General features: G+C 49.2%; 1 protein-coding gene across 3 annotated transcripts in view; it reads right to left on the bottom strand.

The window, feature by feature from the left end:
* Window positions 1–21360, bottom strand: part of GPSM1 (G protein signaling modulator 1) — an 83033-nt gene that overhangs the window by 42469 nt on the left and 19204 nt on the right. For 2 of the 3 annotated variants that reach the window (XM_037399958.1, XM_037399961.1), the window contains exons 1-9: window positions 17057–17973; window positions 13280–13501; window positions 12614–12749; window positions 12178–12320; window positions 10525–10648; window positions 9208–9323; window positions 8773–8928; window positions 6929–7037; window positions 3780–3906 (exon numbers count right to left, since the gene is read on the bottom strand). In XM_037399958.1, the coding sequence (XP_037255855.1) occupies window positions 3780–3906; window positions 6929–7037; window positions 8773–8928; window positions 9208–9323; window positions 10525–10648; window positions 12178–12320; window positions 12614–12749; window positions 13280–13501; window positions 17057–17184 (1261 nt within the window). In that variant the 5' untranslated portion in view covers window positions 17185–17973. Of the gene's footprint in view, window positions 1–3779; window positions 3907–6928; window positions 7038–8772; window positions 8929–9207; window positions 9324–10524; window positions 10649–12177; window positions 12321–12613; window positions 12750–13279; window positions 13502–17056; window positions 17974–21360 lie in introns of those variants that run through there. The other variant, XM_037399960.1, reaches the window with a different exon arrangement.

Genomic DNA, 21360 nt, shown 5'->3' with positions numbered 1-21360 from the left:
TGCCACCAGGCTGGGTCCAGGAAGGGCTCAGCTCAGTGCTCCCAGCTCACAGTTACCTGCAGAGTGCTGGGCACAGCTGGCTCCTGGCTTGGCAGATGCAGAAACCTCAGCCCAAACCAAGTGATCTGGAAGAGGGCAGCTAGCGAGGGTAGCACAGGCAGTCAGTGCTCCCACCCCACGTTCAGCAGCGATACCCAGGGCAGAGCTGGCTGCACCCTGGGACACCTCCCAGCACCAGGCAGCGCTTATTCATGGCTGCCTTCACCCCTGCAACTCCTTTATAACCTCAGCAAGTTCCCTTTCTTCTCCCCAAAAGCAAAAACCTACCAGTACTCAATTCCTACTTATCATGTGTGAAAGAGGGTACAACCGTTTTTCAGGGCCACATTTTTGGTTGTCTGAAGAAACAGACACAACCTCTCTTTATTTGCTTATGTTTTATCTACTTTCTATTTTTCAGTTTGTTGCCTTCAGCTATCTGTGTTTGCATCTCTTGACAAGGTCATTGCTTTCACAAGTCTTTTGCAGCACTGCCCCACTTCCCTGGCCTCCAGCTTTGTCTTCTGACATCCAGTTGCTCTCAGAATATTAATTAAAATCACAAAGAGCTCAGCAAGATGAGCCAAAACAGCAGAGGAAAACATCAGACACTCCTTCCACCCCCCAGGCCCTCGGCAGAGGGCAATGCCCAAGACTTAGAAGCAAAAGTAACCTGTGAAGGACATCACAGTCTGATGGTCTGGTTCAGGGTTTCTCAGCCAACGATACAGATTTTCCCAGAACACAAGCTTGCTATGAAACTTTATTCTACCTGCTTGATGAAATGAATGTGGTTTACAACATCCCTGCCTTCTCAGATGATTTTAGCATCCTCATGAATATGCAGCCATTTTATAACCTTAAGCAGGGAAACAAATCCGAAAGGAAAAAAAAATAATTGAAAGCTCTCCTCCCCACAAGATTTGTTGACATCAAAAGGCACGGCTGGTTCAGAAGTCAACTTGCATTTCAACTCTCTCACCTGCTTCCTATTACAGAAACAGATGTTCCTCTTGCTGTAAATTGCTGCTATTAATAATATAAATAATTATGCTTTTCTAATCATTTAATATGTGCACAGGAGGGTACCAACATTCCTAGAAGCCATTAAATACACCTCCCTTCTCAAGGGCTCAGAGGCACATTGGGGGCCTCTCTTAATCCTCCACTGAAGTTCAGAGTAAGAGAGCTGAAGCTAGAATAATCGTTAAAGAGAAATCCAGGGAACCAGGGTCCTCTCCATGGGCTGTCCTGAAGACCCATCCTCTCTCCAAATCTCTTTGCAACAAAGACAGCACTTTTCCCACCAGAGATGCATGTGTAAAAGCACGCACATGGCTAAGCACTGCAACACTCACACTCCCTTCCTCCAGCAAGATGCTGCTGCACAGCCCTAGCCCACAAAACACAGGGGGCAACTGATTTTTACCTCCCCAGCAGGTTCCCAGGACCCGGTGAGGGGCAGCATCACCCATGTCCTGCCAGCTGGGGAAGCCCTACTCTGCAAGGGAACCTGCCCCAGGCCCTGAGGTCCTCTCCCTCTCCCACACTGCAAGCCCCAGTCATTCACTGGTTTTCCTCCAGAGAACACTTTGTCCTGTTGACAACAGCCCCAGCCGTGGAAACGTGAATAACAGCACCACATGTTAACAAGGTCACTGCAACCTCCAGTGGCTGCGAACACTGTCTCTGACTACAGCCCTTCTTCCCACTCTCCAGTGTCTTACACACAGACTGGCATGGCTCTGGCTGTGTCACATGAGAGACAAATCACTACTGGCTCCAAGACATTAACACATCACAGGTACATCTGGATCACTGAAGGGCAGGGAGCAGCCCACAGGCTGGCTCTGCCTTGCCCTGCCTCACCTTCCAAGTTCAGCTCAGTGACTGATCCGGCTTGCCACGTGCCTTGAGCAGAAATCCTGACCCTTTGGTGCCACGTCCCCTCCGAGTCTCATGCTGTGAGATGCAGTCAGTGGGGCCACATCATCAGCCGTGTGGGGGATACCGCCATGCACCAGGCTCAGCTCTCCCCAAGAAGGGCTCTGCTCAGACCAAGACATCCCTGACCCCCAAGGGACACTGCCTGCCTGCAGCAGGACACCAGACAAGTCCATAGCAGGCTGCATTCAAGCCCAGATTCAACAGGGAGCGTGTTATGAGAGCAGAGCTCCCCGTGCTCTATTTTTCCAATTATTTCCAGCTAAGACAAGGCTGTGTGCTCCTGGTTATGCAATATGGTCAGAGCTGCAGAGCCCTTCTTCCAGATAAATCTGGCCCGACCCCTTCCATGGCAGCTCTTTTACGCAACATGCTCACACATCAGTCAAACATGTCTCAGCATGCAATGCTCTTGTGTCCGTGCAGTCCTTGGCACTGCCCTCCTCCTGCACCCCCCATTCCCCAGCCTGAGGGACCTGGCACCCCATCAGCTCATTTCCTCCACGCTTCACACCGTCCCAGGAGCAGCAGCGACATCAAGGTTAATTTCCTGTTCCCCTTTCAGAGCAAAATCATTTGCCAGAAGGAAGCCCCTAACGAGATGCCAGGAATGAACGCAAGGCCCTAGCTAAGTGGTTTCCCAGCAGTTACCAAAGTGGAGATGATGTGCAGGAGGAGGCTGGGGCACCTGCTGTGGCCCACACGACCTTTGAGGAAAGAACTCAGCTCCTGATGGGGCATGGCAGGGCACGCTGGCTCCCTTGCCCACAGCTCGATTTCTCAGGAAAAGCTTTAGCAGGCTACGCCTTCAAGATCAATAGAGAGCAAATATGCACAGCCAGCCTTTCTCCCTCCCAGAACACTGCGCCTCAACCCAAGCATCATCTTCTCTGCGTCAGTTCTACCAACAGGAAAGAGAACATACTGCCTAAGAAATGTGTCTGCACTAACAAGGTCATTTTTAATCAGCCGACACCTCCTGGGATGCAGTTTCGTGTGTGTGAATTATTAAGTCTGTCCACAGCAACAGAGCAACCGGCTGGAAGTGCCCCATGCCAGGCACCCACACAAGTGCCTGCAGCGGGCAGTTCCAGGACAGGCAGACGGTCCCCGAGCTGGGGACACACGTCAGGCTGGCAGGCTGACAGCACCATGTGGCGACAGCACCATGTGGCAAGGACTCGGACTCGGCTGTGCTCTCCTGCTCCCTGGGGAGCAGAGGGAGAACAACCCAGGGCCCAATGCAGTGAGTAAAGCCATTTTGTCTGCTGTAACCAAGTCTTGCCATGCATTCGTGTCCAAGCTGGGCATCATTGCAGCTGTTCTGGGGGTGAGACAGCACCCAGCATGCTGATGCTCACAGCCTGCCTTCAACCCATGCTTGCAGGCTTGTTCCTTGGGTGCTAATCAGAATGAGAGCAGCCAAAAATCCCTGCCAGTCACCTTTTGAAAGCTTGCTTTATCAGTCAAATCAGTTTTAAAAGGGCCCTGCAGAGCTTTAAGAGAGACAAAAGCAGATTTGCTGCTTGGAATTCCATGTCCAACGAAGATTAATTCCATTAACTCATTCTGTGCCCTTTTGGGGGCTTATCCTTCCCTGTCCTTGCAGCTTATGGAAAAACACAGAGCAAACAGACCACAGACTTCTTTCTGGTAAGGGCACTTGATAGCCTCATCTTGCTCTGGCATTCATATTTCCTCCCATGTTGCCCACTTGCAAACACCTCCCCCTCCCCACGCACCATATCACATCTTTCGTGAGACCTGTCGATGTCAGCAAAAGCCCAGAAACTCACCTTGTGCTTCATAGCCAGAATAGTGATGAGCTGTACCCACGTCCTCATCCCCAGGGCCCAAGCCAAGGGCTGACCTGAGCTGGGCCATGTTCACCTGTGCTGTCAGCTCCCCATTCCGGTCCCCGATCTACAGGGTGAAAACCAACAGGGCAGCTGGTTAAAAGGCAACGTGCTCTAAGCAAACAGCCCCTAGCAAAGGGTTTGTCAGTCCCATATCAAAGCAAACACACAGACATCGAAAAAAAGAGCTTGGAGACACCCTGAGAGACCATACAGCCCATCTTTCAACACTAAAGCAACTCTCCAAAACAGCTCCTTGTTGATAATTTGGGAGAGGGTCCATAGGTGCTGTGCACTGGGCTGCACCTTGAAACGCAATTGTATGGAGCTTGGTACAATGAACTGCGGGGGCACAAGCTCGCCCACTGCTACAGAACTGGGACAGAGCTAAACGTGCATGTCTGGTCCGTCCTGCAACCACGTATGGCTTTGGCAGAGAGCCCTGAAGCGCTCAGCCCCCTTCCTCAAGTATTTCCATAGTTACTGAGCACCAGACAGCCACACTACTATCAGCCACGTGGGTGGTGTCACACTCCGGGCTTGGATGCTCCAAAAGCCCTTATCTCCTGGCTCAGATCCATACAGCTTTGAGTTGTTCCTAGTGATCTACCCACGCAAGACTCCAAAAATCTTTGGGAGTTCAGATTTTTCCACATTCCCATCTCTCACCAGCCTGAGGGCAAGGTAGCCAATGTTACGTGTTCAGGAAGAGATCTGTCCAATGGCTTCTGCTACTTAAAATGGGGAGTCATAGGACACGCTGCTCGGCCCTCCTCAAAGTTTAACCAAACAAGAAAATTGCCGTGCTGCACATCACCAGCAAACACAGAGAGGGCACTCAGAAACAGCTCTAATCTGCAGAGGAACAGCAGCCTCTGTTACAGAAGAAGACCTTGGCTGTTCCCTTGGAGAGGGCTGACTCCCTATTAAATGCCTTCCAACAGCTCTTTTGTGGTCCTTCGAGATAGACTGCAGTGTGAGCCATCCTAGAACAAAATCATAAATCCTCACATTATTTATGACAAAGCCCCAAACACTAGTAAAGGGAGGCAGATCAAACAGCTTATTATCAGGCATAAATACCCTGCCAATTACAAGAGATTGGCTGCTGACATCATTTCCAGAGAAATTACTATGTCCTGCTTAGGTCTCACAGTCCTTGATGCTCTGTTAAATGCTTCTCTGACTTCCACTCATTCCAGATCATCTCCAAGGCCCTATTAACATCAGAGGAACACACTGGCAGGACAACGATGCTGGGCAGGACCTACAACACATACCCTAGCAGAGCCCTGTTTTCTGCCCTCAGCTCACATGTCTCAGTTCCCCAGGAGCCCTCTGCTGCATGCAGAAGTCGAAAAGGTACTCGGAGCAGCATCTGAGAGCTAGGGCAGCTTCCAAGGTTTTCAGGTACACACCCTTTATTCCAGCTGTCACTGAAAAATTTCCTCTGAAACCTCCGATCACCTTACAGCAGCTTCCAGTGTGGTTCCTCTGAACAGGCTTCATTTGGATTCAAATGTCACCATCAGCATTTTGTTGGGGGAGAAGGGGGAAAGGGTAATGGGAAACGAGCTGCAAACATCGATGTGCAAAGGTCTAAAATCGCTGGGTTTCTGCTAGGCAAAATGCTGGTGCTTGCCACAACAGCACAAGCCGTTCACTTGGCTCCCAAGGCTAAAATAAAACGTGAGCTTTATAACAGAATCACTAGCTGCTAGAAGCTAATGCAGGCTCTCCTCAGAAATGGACAGTCCCTGCACTGCTCCATAAATGATGTAGGGGAGTTTATTAGCCATCTGCCACGAGTAACCTACTCCTGACATGCCCTGTAATCACAGCCACCACCCCAGAATGAGAACACTGTGAACCTCCACCCCAATGGGTTTCCCTCCACCCTCAGAAGTCACCAGGACCACTGCTGCTCCTGGCCTCCTGTCACCCCTCCTCTGCACTGCGACGAGCTGCCATCTGGCCCCGAGTAATCAGCCCCACGCTGCAACACAGCCCTAGCGGGCTATAGCTGCAGAAGTTAATTTGTCCTAAAGTGTACAGGGCCAAAGAACAGTATTTCTTCTGCGTGTCTGATCAGCATAACTAAATACATAATTAGGCTGGTATGTCAACCCTACCCTAAGATTTAGCCAACCCAATAGACTGGCAGGAGAACACACAAAGCATTTACACATGGTGATTTCAATTAGTGCTTCATCTGGGGAAGACTAAAGAGGACACAGCTGAATGCCACACAACATACTGGAAAGAGCAAACCATGGGATTCTTGCTTTCCATACTTCTAAGCCACCTAAAAATGCTGTAGGTTCTTGTACCAGGAAAGCTGCAGCTAGCTGGGCAAGCATGTCTGTGAAAACGAGAGTAGCTGCATGCACGAAAGCCCGGACAGCACAGCAGCAGTACGGGGCCAGCTGCAGGCTGCGCTCGTCCAGCATCAGCAATCGATGGCACGAGGACAATGCTAGAGTTCACCCCCTCGCAGCTGGGACACCCTGCCAGCTCCAATGAGAAGAAATGACTTGTCAGACATACACCCGCACCCTGTGCTGTCGCACAAAATACAGTAAGTTGAGAGCACCCAGCCACCAGGGAGAAACTAGCCTTTTTTTTCCTGCAGGTACTTAACTTGCCAGCAAATTGAGCCAGACCACAGCTAGAATCACCAGGTCCATCTCGGTCAGAATCTCACAAGCCTTGTGTTCAGGAAAGGGGGGGTTGTACTACCAGACTGGACACCAAGTGGTATCAGTTCCTTCACACCAGCTGGGTGCACAACGCCTTGGTCAGCAGACCAGACAGTGAGTCCCCAGATCCCTTCCCACCCAGGAACATCAGTTAAGAGCAATGTACAGCAAATTTATTAGCTGTAATTAAAAGGAAGGCTGGGAGCCTTCTACAAAAGGAGCATCTTCCAGCCAAGCTCTGCAGTTCCTAAAGACACCACTGAAACAGCACATACACAAGGGCTTCCCAAAGCAGTCATTGCAAGAGGGATACAGCTTACTGGCACAAAATAAAACCTTCCTCTCAACAGGGTGGACTGATTCCCTCCGATCTGAACCAGCTTTTCTTACCTCTTGGGAGATTTCAAGATGTTTCCTTGCAAAGTGCAAAGCTTGTTCATGGCTCCCCAGGGAGACATAGGCATTTCCTAGACTCCAGCAGGCTCTTCCTTCTCCCACCCTGCAAAACAGGAAACCGTCAACCACAGAAATGCTGGGCAAAACCCAGCAGCACGGCATCCCCTTCGGCGCCTCCTTCCCCAGAGCACTGGCAGCCAGGCCTCCCAGCCACGTTTTCACCTACAGAAAGGTTCTACAAAGGAAAATGAAATGCACTGTGCACCTTAAACTCTTCTGGTGCCATCAGTAAGATCAGGGAACGAGCAATAGCCTCAGAAGTGGACCTCCACCCACAGCAGCAAAAAGCTAAGCAGCGCAGCAAAGACCCAGAACGGTTTGGCTTCTTTTGTGAGAGTCAGCCCAAAAGCATAAGCCAGAGCTCCTGTCCAGCTTCTGCCTCACACAGCAAGGATTCATCTCCAGAGGTGCACAATGCATCAAAAGGGCACATAACACCCAGGGATTTTGTTCAACAACAGCCCGGGATTAAACTAGCAAGAATATGGCAAGGAGAGACTGTTGCAGACACGCAACATTCTCCTGCTTAAATACCATCACTGTGTCACCCAAGATGCATGCAGTTTTAGTCTGTGCATGCAACAGTTGAGCAAATATTGACCTATTTCCACAAGGCTTTCAGGGCATTGCTTCTTGTTTTCAGAAGCCAGGGAGTGCAGGCGGGTGTGGAACAGGCAGCCCTCACCCCCAGCCCGAGCCAGACACCCAGGTGTCCCTGGAGCAGGTTTCAGCACCTGTTTGCACAAGCAGGCAGAGACCTACAGCTGATCAGAGCCTGCTCAGCTCTGCAAGCGAGCAGATGTGGGGGGTGACGGGATAAAAAAAGCATATGGGGGCGCAGGGGGAGGTTCAGCATGACTGCAACTCCCTTTTCAGAGGTTTGGGCGGGTTGATCAGCATTTAAACATTTTTCTTGTCACCCTGTTCAATACCTTCTGCTCATAGGGTGTGTTCCCAGAAATGCAGGAACCCACAGGCCTGCACCCCCACAGCATGATTCACCCTTGGGTGGGATCGTACCTTCTCTGAGCAGATAGTGCCCGAAGTGCCACAGATCTCCCATTCTAATGTCTCTGCTCCATCTAGTGGAGGACACCCAGACTCCCAAGAGCCATCAGCAGCAACACCGAACGCGGTGGCTGCAGAGTCACTTCGGCTGCAAGGTGGCTCCAAGATCACAGACAGAGTATCCAGGAGAAAGGAACCCACCTCTCAAAAAATGTATATATTAAAAAAAAAAAAAAGCGCCAGGCCTCCCAAAGAAGGCATGACAAGAAGCAAAATTTATCATCTCCATGTGCTCTATGTAACACTTGTTTCTACATGGAACTTTCCAGTACTATCGCAGAGCAACAAGACAAAGTGGCACATATGCATGCCCTAGCCACACAGTTTCTAAGAAGGAAGACACAATATTTTTGAACTTGGGGAAGCTTTAGAGGGGCCCTTCTGGGATAAAACAGCAGTAGATGCATGGCAAAGTGCTGAATACAATGCATTTTCTTGAAGTACTTATTAGAAATCTCACGCTGCCCACGCAGACGTAGCATTAAGGGCACAATCTCCAGGTTTGAGTGACATGATAAAGATGTCAATCACGTTATGTTTTTGCTGGCTGACTGGACAAAGACCTAGGTTCTATGAGATTTCTAACGACTTTCAAGAATACGCGTCACTGCTGTTTAACCCCAGCAGTAGAGAATAGCAAGTCAACAGGGAAGGGTCAGCGCTCTGAACCCACCAGATCAGAGACACCATCTCCTGAGGCAGCCCTTTACCTGTCTCCCAGCTCCTGTGCTATCACCAGGTGTTTTAGATGGTACTCGATTGCTCTTTCATAGTCTTGAAGCAGTGTGTATGTGTTTCCAAGACTGTAGCAAGCCTGGGCTTCCACTGCTTGGTCTTTGAGTTGTCTGGAGAGCTGGAGTGTTTTCCTGCAGTGGAACAGATGGGAACAAAGAGACCTGGTCACTGCAGGGCACTCTGCAAGGTGACAGAAAAGTCACTACTCGGGTGTGCGCTGTGTCGCAGTTGACACCTGTAACACGGTGCAGGCTGTCAGGTGGCTGTATGACTCGCTGCTATTGAGCGCCACACATGCAACTGGCCTCCAGGTCTCCTGTGACATCCCTCTGAGCCTATGAATTCACTGCAGTAGGTCACAACTTCCAGGGAACAGGTACTCCGAGTCTGCTTTAGCCCCTGGCACTTACTTGTAGTATTCAGCAGAGATGTCAAACCTCCCAAGGAAGATGTGCGCATTGCCCAGGTTGCTGTACGCCCTCCGCTCGGCTGCCTTGTCCCCAAACTCCTTCGCAATAGCAAGGCGCTGCAGCAGACACAGATTAGTGAGTACAGGCTGGCTGTTGCCAGGTTTCTGTTACACAGAAACTTTTCTGGGAGGTTAACTTCTTGGTTTGCAAAGCTCCTACCCAGCAAGGTAGTGGTGCACATGCCTAGCAGGGCTGGATGCAGCAGGAAATCTCTCCCTCTGTGCAATTCAGCATCAGGAAGGGCCTTTGTAACACTGGGAATAATGCTGCATCCTTCGCCAGCTCCTACTCCAGCCCTGTCAGTACACATGCCTCTAGCTAAAGTGCAAAATGAGTTACATATTTCAAGAGCTGAATAAAACAGGAGAACGGAGAGCTGTAGGTCAGGCTGTGAAGAGATGTGGTTGGATCAGCAGACTGAAGTGCAGGAACAAGGCTGTCACTTTGCGCAGTGCTGTGGCACAGAACAAACATGCATGTGGGTGTACTCCATCTCACTGTGTTGCAGCTGTTCCCCGTAACCTCTGCCCCTGCCTGCACCTCGGTCCTCCTCCTCCTCTTACGTCCCCTCGCTCCCCCACCTCTCACTCTCACTTTGCAGTATCTGCTCCTGGTCCCAAACACTGCACAGCGTTTTTCTACCCCTTCTCAAGCCCCTTTTCCCAAAGCACTGCTGGCTGCTGTCCCCCAGCATTTAAAAGTCAGAAGAGCTGTGACAGAGCTGACTTTCCAAGGTGCTGAGCACCTTGCACTGCAAGGAAACTGTTATATACTCTGAAATAGATGCTAGCTTGCATTCAAACTGGAGCAGGGAGTGTGTCACCTCAACCCTCTGTAAAGATTTACAGAGAGTTACTATGCTCTACAAGCAACACTTATTCCTGATCAACAGCTCTTTCAGCAGCTTAATTAAATTCATGGCTTGCATTTATTAAAATCTAGACCAACACAAATTAAGAGCAGAAAAGCCTTGCTAGCCCAGCTGCAATTTGCCCTTAGCAATCTCCTTTGGTTTCCAAGCCAGCAGCACCTTTCCCTCAAGCTGCTCATTAGGTTCTGATGGGGCCTGGAGTAAGATGTTGCTCAGCATGAGTTAGTACAACAGGGCCAGACCCTGAGGGTACTCACAGGAGGGAGAAAAACACAGCTGAGGGAAAACATCTCCCTGTACTTCCTGGGCTGTGGCGAGAAGAAAGGCTGCTCTCCAACAACCAGTCTCAGCCCCTGACCCCAGTAGAAGGTGCAGCGGTTTCCTACCTCCTTGTGGAAGGCTATAGCTTCACTGAAATTGCCAAGTAAGTAGTGGGTGTTGCCAAGGTTGCCATACGCACGGCCCTGTGCAGCTCTATCCCCCAGCTCCTTCACCAGGGACAGGTTCCTCCTGAAAGAAATCAGAGTAGTACATCTGGTGAGACACAGCCCACACTCTGCAGGAGACGCAGTGAAGAAACTTGCACCATAAAGAAAGGAGAGCTAATCCTGGAGAAGGATTTGCCCCTTCCCAACTGCCCATCCTGCAGGCGGTCACCCCTTGGCAGGTGGAAGTCTGGTGATCAATGCTAGCTGCAGCTCTGGGAGCCTGTGCAGATCCAGTGGTGTAAGTCCCTGTTGCTCCCTCAACCTCAAGGAATCTGTAGCTGTGTACAAGAACTGCACAAGTGCTCACACAACAATGGATCACACTGACAGGATCCCACATTAAACAAGAAATGGGCACCTTACTGTACAGGGGAGAATCAGGAGCATAGGAGAAAGGAGATTACCTGCCACAGGTACAGGCACAAACCTAGGGAGAGGGGCAAGATCCACAGTCCCATGCCAAGACTCTGCTTATGGAGCTTCCCAGCACTTACCTTGGTTTTTCCCCCCTTTACATACACAGCACACAAGGAAGCATAGAGCCCCCAGCTGGCACAAATTTACCCACTGGCTATGCTACATGCACCGTTCTCTGGAAAAAAGGGTGGTGAGCTACATATAGGCACTATCACATCCTCAGATATGAGATCTTGTCACTCTCTTCATTTAAAAAGGCTACTTAAAACCCTTGCATTACTGAAGCAAAACTTTGAAGCACGAGAGGAAAAGCATTAGCCCAAAAGTCTGGTGACAACCTTCCTGCGTGGGACAGAGTGATCTTTGAAACTATTTAGGAAAGGGGAGGACATTACAAGCAAGATAAACTACAGATCCACAAGAAGAACAAGCAGGACTTCCAAGTGAAAGTCTCTTCTCTGCGTGAAGGAGAGTCTCTTTCATGGCCCCAGTGATGAAGACACACAGGGATCCATTCTTAACAAGGCCAGCAGAGAGCAGCAGGGGCTGCAGGAGCTTCCAAATACAGCTCTGAGAAGGAGCAGACTACTGAACTTAACCGCATAATCATACTTTAAACCACAGTGAGTTTTACCAAGGCAATGCCAGGATGAATTTTAGCTCTAATTTTATAAAAGCTTGCAGTCCCTCTCTCACCTGCCTTGAGATTAATTTGCCATCGTAACTTGGCATCTCAGGAGAATATTCCTAATTCATTACAACATGCAAAAACTCACCCAGTGGCCAGATTTTCAAGAGCTCTGAGCTCACAGTCCCATTCTTTGTAACAAACGTCTTCCAGAGCTCCCACATCCTCAGTGGCCCAGGAAACAAACCCCCGCTATGAGAAATGCTTCCAACAGGACTCGGGAAAATCTGTCACTTTGCATCCCATGCAGCTGTCATTAGCCTAACAGTTACCAGAGCTCAGCTAACCTGCAGACCCTGAAAGCTGCCAGCAGACCAGAAACATCAAAAATGTAGATTACGATCTGAGCAGGACAAGCTCAAAAGGCAAACATGTGTGCATACTAGCAGTCACTGATGCCCCATGAGCCCCGATCCCTGCAGGGTTGGCCAAGCTTGAATACTTACTCATAATATTCTGAAGCTTTCTGTAACGTCTCCTTGACTTCTTGAGGCACGTAGCCTGGGTCTTGAGCCATGTTCCAGGATAAGTGCTTTCCCTTTGCATGGTAAACGTTTCCTATATTATAGAGTGCTCTGGCTTCACCTACCTAAAGGGAGGAAGAACCAAGGTTTTACACTTCACATCCCGATACGGACCTTTTCATTGCTGGGCAGACATGGTCGAAGCCAGGAGGCCCACATTTTCCCTTCCCACCTTCACTGTCATGGCAGCTGTTACTGTCAGCAGCATGGACCTGTGATGGCAGCCAGAAGGGAGAGCTATACACGCCACCTCCTTCCAAAGCCTACCTTCACTACACCATATCACATTTACTGACTTGCAGACAGACTATTTTTAAAGTTAGGAAATACCTCCTGTTAGATGCCATGAACCAATTACCTTGTCTCCCTGCTCCTGAGAGATGTCCAAGTGTCTCTGGCAACAAACAACAGCTTCATCAAACTGCCCAAGTATTTTCAATGTATTCCCGAGGTTGCCGCTTGCCTTGGCTTCTCCAATGCGGTCCCCGATGGTTCTGCAAGATGACCAGAGGAAGGATGAGAGGTGTTAAAGAGCTCCCATGCTTTTATTCACCATCTGTTGGTGGCAGAATTCAAGCTGCAGCAAGTGCTGCATGGTATGTACAGCACATCCAGCAGCTCCCAGCACACATGCCAAGCTCAAATGCTTCATACAAGCTCTCTCAATTTTGAAGACAGATCCTTGTTCCCTGTTTTGCTGTCTTGGGTGAACTGCTCTGATGGCTTTGGGTGTACTTACAAGTACCTGGGGACAAGAGAACAGGACGCTGCCCTGTTGCTACAAGCACTCTCCTCACATCCATATCCCTTTCTCCACCTCCCAGCTCTGAAGGTGGCTGACCCATTCTTGTTGCCCCCAGAGTTCTCCAAAGCACACTCAACCCATGCCCCAGGGCTAGTTTTGGATGCTTATTTCTAGGGCAGATTCCCTCAGGCTGCTGCGTTCAGACCCCACAGAACTTGCCTTTGCTCAAGCCCTGAAAAGCTGAATCTGATCAGGATGAAGCACTGCTGACATGCTTACCTGGCCAGGGTAAGGTCGTGTTTATGGTACTCCAGGGCCTTGGAGTACTCCTTTAGGTAGAAATAGGCGTTGCCCAGCTGACTGTAGATGGCACTGAGAGTCTTCAGATCCTCTGTCCCCACCTGCACCGCTGCTTCAAAGAAGGCTGCCCCAGCTTTGAAGTCCCCAGCCTTGCACAAGCGCTCTCCTTCCAGGGCCAGTTCCAGGCAGGATGCCTCCATTCTGCAAAAAGCAAGACAGTAATTTCTAGAGGAGTTAGACCACAGTGCACCCATGCTGCTATGCAATGGTTAAAAAGTTCACTTCATCACATATCTTTAATTACTCACAGCACCAGGAAAAAAAAAAAAAAAATCTATAAAAACACTCTGGAGGGAGCCACCTTCCAGGCAGCAGCTCCTTCTCTGCATTCAGTGCCAAGCACCAAGGCACCAGCCTCAGGTCAAACACTGTCTGGGCGATAATAACCTGGGGACATGCAGCTTGCACACCTCAGCTGTGTGGACACCAGCTTCCAGTACACATGGTGGGCACTCAGCCCCTCCGGGAAACCAGCCTCCTAGGCATGAGACACAGGAGCATCCAGATGTACAGACCGCATCTGCAAGTGGCCAAAGGCACCCCTGGGTTCCCAGTAGGAATCTGAACAAGAAACTCGGGGCTCCTGGCTCTCAAGATGCACACTTATACCACAAGATTAACATGGCTTGTGTTTTTCTTCCAGGTGGTGCACATCACAGAAGCCACCTACCCAGACTATTCATGCCTGCACTCCTCTCCTTGGGGTAACAGAGAGGGTAGCCAAATTGTAACACATCTTCATTGCGTATCGGAGAAAGCCCTGGACTGTGCAGAAATTCTTGGCTGTGCAGCTTCCAGTGCTTGGTGTCTGCTTTTCATTAACTCCCCCACTGTCACTTTTTCCACAGGCGCTCTGCACATTAGCCTCCAGGCTAGCTCTCCTCCCTTGCATTTCTTGACACCTTTGGCAATGGCACACGCTATGCTGTCAGTGAGAGCACTCCGGGAGCCAGCAGAGAGGAGCAAGACCAGTGGTACTGCTTCAAGAGAAAGGAAACTTACTCCTTTGAGTGCTCCGCCAAATCCTTGCTAAAGTACAGCCATCCCTGTCAGGCTGTGTGTATCCAGAGTTCTCAGAAGGGACAGAGCACGCGTTTGAAAGCTTACATTTGGAAACATCTTGCCTGCTGCAAAGTCAGCCGCTTCGTGAGGTGGACAGACACTGCATGTTCCTGCTCCTCTAGTCAGATGCTTCTCTTCGGCTTTTTCATTTCTGCTCAATGTATTTTTAAAAGTCAAAACTAACTAGGTCAAAGGTAGACATCTGCGCAGAAAAAAACATAGCTCACTTGTCCAGAGTCAGAAAAGCAAGGGTCAGACAAAAGACAATAAATGTTCAAAGCCAGTTTCTAGTCTGTTTTCAGGCAAAGAGCACTTGCAGGAAGTTTGATTGTAGCACCAAGACCAAAAGAACAACTTGCTCATCATTGCTGTGACAGCACCCACCCAGCTGACATCTCCTGTAGCAGCCTCCCGCTGAGCCCTGAACATGCTTCCCCCAAAGCCACCCTTACAACCCAAGGGCCAGGGTCTCTGCAGACCCAGGCTGAGGTGTGCTGGCCAAGCCGGGGCACTGTGCTGCTCTGCCTTCTCTCCCTGAGGGCACAACCCGCCGCCCTGCACCCATGCTCCCACCACACTGACTTCAGGGCACAGTTCCTCCTGCTCCAGTACCTTCTGCCCACGCCTGCACCCAGCACTTGCCTCCCACTGCTGCGGAGGGGCACGGGGAGACGCACGTACAAAATACCAATCCTGATCTATTTTCCCTACAAACAGGCAGAATGGCGTTTTCTCAGCTGTCAGGAAACAAAGCCAGTTCCTCTATAAGCGGTGCATAAACTCTCCAAAATCCAGCCCTATTTGCCTGGCAATCTCCCTGCTGAGTCGGCTCCATATGGCTCCAAACACCCAACGTTTGGCAGCCCAACGGTATCTTCCAAAGCAGGACAACCCACAAGGGCTGTCCAAACAAACAGGAAAAAAAAACAACCACCAAAGAGCAAAAGACCTGGTTTCAGACTCTCCCTTCAAACACACTTGTGATCCTTCCTGTCTCATGGTTCATTTGTTCCCAAAACCACCAAGTAACAAGAGGGAGAACAGGATTGTGAAGCAGCTCATTTGAGCTTTCAAACTCCCACACAAATACTAGATTTCAAGCTCACTGCAAAGCCCACATTTCAGTGGCTATTTTACTTGTGCAAGAAGGCTGCTTACGGTGCCAATGCAGCATCAGTCCCTGCCTCAACTTATTTGATAGGGGGGAAAAAATAGTAAGTGTTAATACTGAAAATATTTAAATTCTCTCTATGGATCCTCTTGCTAGACCACATGAAAATTAGTAAGAATGAGCTTTTGCTACTGCACGTTGCATTAGAGGGACCCATTTGGGGATCATACCAAACCTCCATCAGTCCCAAGGCACATTCATGGTCTGTAGATCACTAGAGTGGTTATCTAGCATCAGGCTATTGACAAGTCTGCTGATACATCCCAAACAGTTGAAAGAAGGCTTGGGACTGAAGACAGACAAGAACACCTTATACTCAAGTCAGCAAGATTAAATTCAGGCAGCTTAGCAGAGATGAACCTTGAGAGGGCTTGAAATGCAGGAATGAGCCACTATCACAAGAATTCATGTTGGATTCCAGTTAGAAGACTGCAAAGACCGAGGCAAACCTCAAAATAATGTCACTTCAAGTTTCAACACAAACAAAACTCTTCCCAATATCCAGGTTCTCTTTAAGAAACTGAGTTCACCAACTATAAACAGACTAGAAACTGAGCTGGAAATCAGTTGCCCTAATTCACAGCGTTGTAGTCTGGCTCAGACCAAACTTGTGTGATTTGAATAGCTTGAAGCAAGGGTTCCCACCCCCGCAACACGGAAAACCCTACAGCAACAAAACCCAACTACACACTCCCAAGGGTGGCATCTCACTCAGACCATATTTGCCAGTGGAAACATAACCAGAAGTGAAATTTGCACCTCAAGACCTGTGTTCTCGTAGTCACACACACACTCACACTTTCTGGGTGCTTTCCTGGTGTTCCCATAGTAACTGTTCAGGCACAATGCAGTGACATGACCTTCCAGTGCACACAGCCTTTAATTAAAATCTGTTTGTCCTTGAACAGGCTGTTTTGCAGAGTATCTGACTTATCTAATTAACATCACTGTTCAGTTTGGGACCTAAGCAAACGAGGGGAAGGGAGTGAAGGTTTTTTCTCTGCATCGCACTCTGCCAAGCTTTTGTTGCCACTTAAAAGGACAAGAGTCAAGGATAACAATTATTAATAGAAACACAACCCACTTCTAAAACCCACCTGCCCTTCCCACACCCTCCAGGATCCCCCGGACAGAGCTAGTTTTGGGAAGCAACTTTGCATGCAGTTCAGTCACTGCAGCCTTAAAAGCACTCAAACACGACGCCAAGGGCAGAGGAACCAACTAAAGGTCAATGAACAAACTCCAGCACACAAACACTCCACATACAACAGCTTCCAAAGGCCACAGCTCAACTGTCCATAAGAAAAACACAGAAGGGCAATTTTGGTAGAAGATGGGAATCTGCTGTTCAAGTGAGCCAACTTGAACAGCCTTGACAGACTGGCAAAGGTAAAACAGTCAACAACAACAGACTCATCACAGCCCCAGTTCCTCCCACAGCACATGCCCGAGACCTCCCCTACCTTCTCTTCTGCAGGTTGCGCATTGTCTGAACATAAAACCAGAGCTCCAAGCCCACCGGCAGAAGGGAGCAGCGGGCCTGAGGTCTACTTGGAACCATTTTGCAGAGAGGTCTCTCTGTTAAGTTCATATGCAGGAACTGGGGGTTTTGAAGGTGCTGATGGCATCTTCATGTCCGTACAACATGCACTGCTCTCCAGTTCTCACTCCATCTGCATGGGCAGCATCACCATTCAGTTACTGAAATCTCAAAACTGTGTTATTTGGGACACTTCTTTTTTTTTCTCCGTATGGTGCTCTTGAAAGGGAAGGGGAAAGGAGCATTGCTTTTGTTTCCAGAGACCTAAAGAAAGTCTTCTTTCCTCTAAGAAATACCATGTCCTTCACCCACTGTTGGTTTCAGGGAGCAGACAGGTGAGTTCAGAGCTGAAACCCAGGAACAAAACAGCATCTTGGTTCACTCGTATTTTTAGCGCTGCCCAAAGACAAAGGGCCCTAGAACATCCCACAGATGGTCAAAGGCAAGCAGCTTCCTCCTTTCTGAATCGGTCTCTTCCCACAGCACTTTGCCTCTGTGGTTGCATCAGCTATTCCTGTCGGTGCCTCTTTGTTGCAAGAGCAGAAGAACTGCTGCTGCTACAAACCTGTCCTTGTCAGGTAAGGAGCTCAGGGTTCCTCCAAAAAAGGGGTCACCTTTGGGCAGAACCACTCATTAGTCTGACAGGCTCCAAAGACACCTCATCCATCAGCCACCCAGAAGGCTTTGGAAGTTCCAGAAACGATCTGAGCAGTTCTCAGACTGGGAAAAAGCAGGAGAAAGGGGATCCCATAGAGCGCATCCCTGCCCATTTAAATGGGCTCCAAACCATCACCCGGAAAGGCAGAGCCCCCAGGTATTAAGTTTCTCCTCTGCTGACACGCAGGCAACATGCCTGGGCCTGTACCACCTTGGCAAGCACCTGCTATTCACGTCATAATACCAGAAAAGAAGATTCAGGCCCTCCTAAGCCAGCAAATCACTGCTGACAAACTGAAGGTGCTGGACTCGGCCATATGGTGTGGTTCAGAAGACAGACACTGCAGAACATGAGCTGCTTTTCTACAGCTAAGGCGCTGGGGCTCGTTAATGCCATTCTCCCACCTTGCTCAACCTTCTAGCTAACAGCACAGTGCATCCCTGACTGTGGGCTGGAACAAAGACATAGGGAGGGGGCAGAAGCTCACTTGAAGCAGTCCTTGTTCGTAAGCCTTGCCTGAATCAGCACAAAGCACTCAGAGATTTGCATGTTCCTCCAGATAGGCAGGATTTCCAAGGAGTCACAGAAGTCACATCCCGGATTCCAGGCCCACCACAAGCAGCCAGGAAGGTCCAAAAACCTCCCCTGATCAGGTCCTAGACCAAAACAAAGACTACACCATGTACAGCAAGCCGTCTTCGTCTGAATGCATGGAGATGACAGACTATGTCAAGCCTGGCCAGATAATGAACCAAGTTTTGAAGGCACCAGTTGTAACCTAGAAATCAGAACAGTGCTGGTGCGTACAGCAACGAGTCCCAGCATCAGCTCCCAACTAGAGCACTAAGCAAGTCCTTCAGCTCCTCCTCACCTCTGCTTACATACACATCTGTACAATGGCAATGGAGGTGGCTCCCAGAGCACTTTAAGATCCTCTGGTGAAACATACTTCAAAAAGGGCAATATATGCACTTAAGAAACAACAACAAAAAGAACAATTTCTTTAAAAGCAGTAAGAGGCCAAATATAAACCCAACGTTTGGCCACAAATGAATTAGGCAATCTGCACAGCATTCTGCCAGAGGAATGAATGAGTGGCATAACGCTGGCAGATCACTTGGCCCCCATCAATGTGACAGTTGTGAATTTCAAACCCAGGAATGGATGATGCTTCTGACACTCATAGGAGGAAGAATAAGGTGACCTTCCAGCATGCGGTGACAGGGATGAGGAATTCTTTTTTCCAATACAACAGAGGGCAGGGCCTCTCTCCCTCCTCCTTAACTTCTTCTTCAAAGAATAGCTGTTCTGAAGGCAGAAAGAGCAGTGAAGAGCAGGAAGAGCAGATATTGCCTTTAACAACAAGATTTCCCAGGGTCATTCATCCCTGTCAGATAGCAGCTAATGATGATGTGTCATTGCCTTTTGGCTGGCTGGCAAGCCAGCTGAAACAATTAGAGTGAAAATGTTCCTTTACAAAAGGTGCACACGCAAAACACAAGGACTCTTACATATCAAATGTTTTCAAGCAACACAGCAATATGGAGAAGGCAGGGAGGGTCCTGGGAGCACTGGGGATGCTGAGAACACTGCCAAGTAAGAAACAATGCAACCAGCACAAGGTGTTATCAGTGCCGTCAACGATGATCATTACGACTGTTATCAAAACAGCACTATAATTAGGACTTGTGTGATGATACAGGTCCCCAGAGGGGGAACACTACACATCACCCTGCTCTCCCCCAAATCTTGCGTCTCCCTTGCCAAATATTCCAGGAAAATAACACTGCATGGACAACATCACACTTGTCCTGCCCCAGCTGGGCTGGAAAACAACAGTACAGACTGCCTTTAGCCACAAGCTGTTTTGCAGATCAAGGGCTATGCACTGACCCCAAGCTCAGGGCTGCCGCAGCTCCCTACAGCCCAAGAGATAACAGCCGCAGAAGCCAGAGCAGAACACAGTGAAATCCCAGCTCTCAGGTCTGCACCTCAGCCCCATGGCCGCTCCAGGCAGGTGGAGAGGAGACCACAGTGTCCAGAAATTAGATGTGTCCCACCCCAGCCCTCCCTTTTACAGATCCAGGGCTGCCTTGTCTGGACTGTCTTGCTCACAGCACTTACCCTGCTGACAACAAATCCATCAAGCCACAAGACAGAGCTAGGAGGCAGTTGTCTGCTGCCTTAAATATTTTAAATCTCACAGGGCAAGAGAAGCTCTGCTACCTGCAAGGTGAAACTGCGTTTGAAGGGGGAAAAGAAATTAGAAAGGTATTTGATTCATATTAGTGGGGGTGATTGGAAAACTCATTCCCAGCCAGAGCTGCCGTAGTTCTGAAGTCAGGAGTAAAAACCCCAAACTTTTAGACACAAGGTAAGACAGAAAAAAACCTCACCAGGAACACCAACAACAGTAAAACCTACTGTTGATTTTAGCATCTTACTTGCAAACTAATTGAATTTTATACAAAAAATAAATGTAACTTCAGAGCACTGATGACAGGGCTAATTAAACATTTTTCCCCAATCAAAAAAGGACCACATTTATCAGGTGCTTAGTGTAAATGTGTATTCACTGGTTTAACTAACTAAATATGCATTTAAATAATTAACTGGCAGCACATCCTTAAAGAAAGTCATCAAGCTGGGAAGTACTCACCTTTAATAATTTCCTTTCCCAGCCTTAGCACAGCTCCGGGACACAGAAAGCACCATCCCGCTGACTCCAAACCAGCAGGTAACACAGCCAGGTAGGAGCTGCTCCGAGTGCCCAGGGTGGAGAGGAACCATGCACAGGGACATGACGGAGGGAGCTCACATCCCACAGGAACAAGCTCAATGAACTTCACCAGTGTGAAAGCCCATGCTGTGCTTCACAGAGTCTGACCATTTTCATGGGCTTCCCTACATGAGGAAAGCTATCCCAGATCCTCCTGACGCACAGCCCAGATTGATTTGTGGTGAATTTATACCTGTTTAGCCTTGGGCCAGCACTGCAAGCTGCCAGACTAGACTGCTGCTCTCTGCCTGGGACACTCACAACATGTTTCAGGCAGTTGCTCTCTGGCCACTCTGCCCCAGGCAACATCCTCACTCCTCATCAAGCAACTTTCCTCAAAATGAGCTGGGGCTCACATCATCATATCACAGCACATGCACAGCTGCCTCTCACTTGCTCCCAAATGATGAGCTCCCACCTCTGAGAAAAAAATATTACTAGCTCCTAAGTGCACGTGCTTGCAACTTCATACCATTAAAGATCATCACATTGCCATGACACCAGACCTATCAATCATTCAGTTCCTCCTATTCAAGACTCATCCTCCTCTGTACTGCTCATACCTCCTTAACATCAACATGCTCGTTAGCAACCTGCTCTGTTTTGCATGGAGGGCACTGATGAAAATACTCAACTAGCTCACTTCTAAGACCAATTCTTGTGCAACATGGCCAGCAATGCCTCTCCACCCTGCCAACAGCTCTCCCTGCAGCACAACCCCTTGCTTCCCACTCACGGCACAACCCAAGCACTAATCCCCTCCTGACAAGCAGTTTCCTCACAAGGCACC

This window comes from Falco rusticolus, chromosome 9 (genome assembly GCF_015220075.1).
Source record: "Falco rusticolus isolate bFalRus1 chromosome 9, bFalRus1.pri, whole genome shotgun sequence".
NCBI classification, from domain to species: domain Eukaryota; kingdom Metazoa; phylum Chordata; class Aves; order Falconiformes; family Falconidae; genus Falco; species Falco rusticolus.
This window is presented reverse-complemented; position numbering and strand designations above follow the sequence as displayed.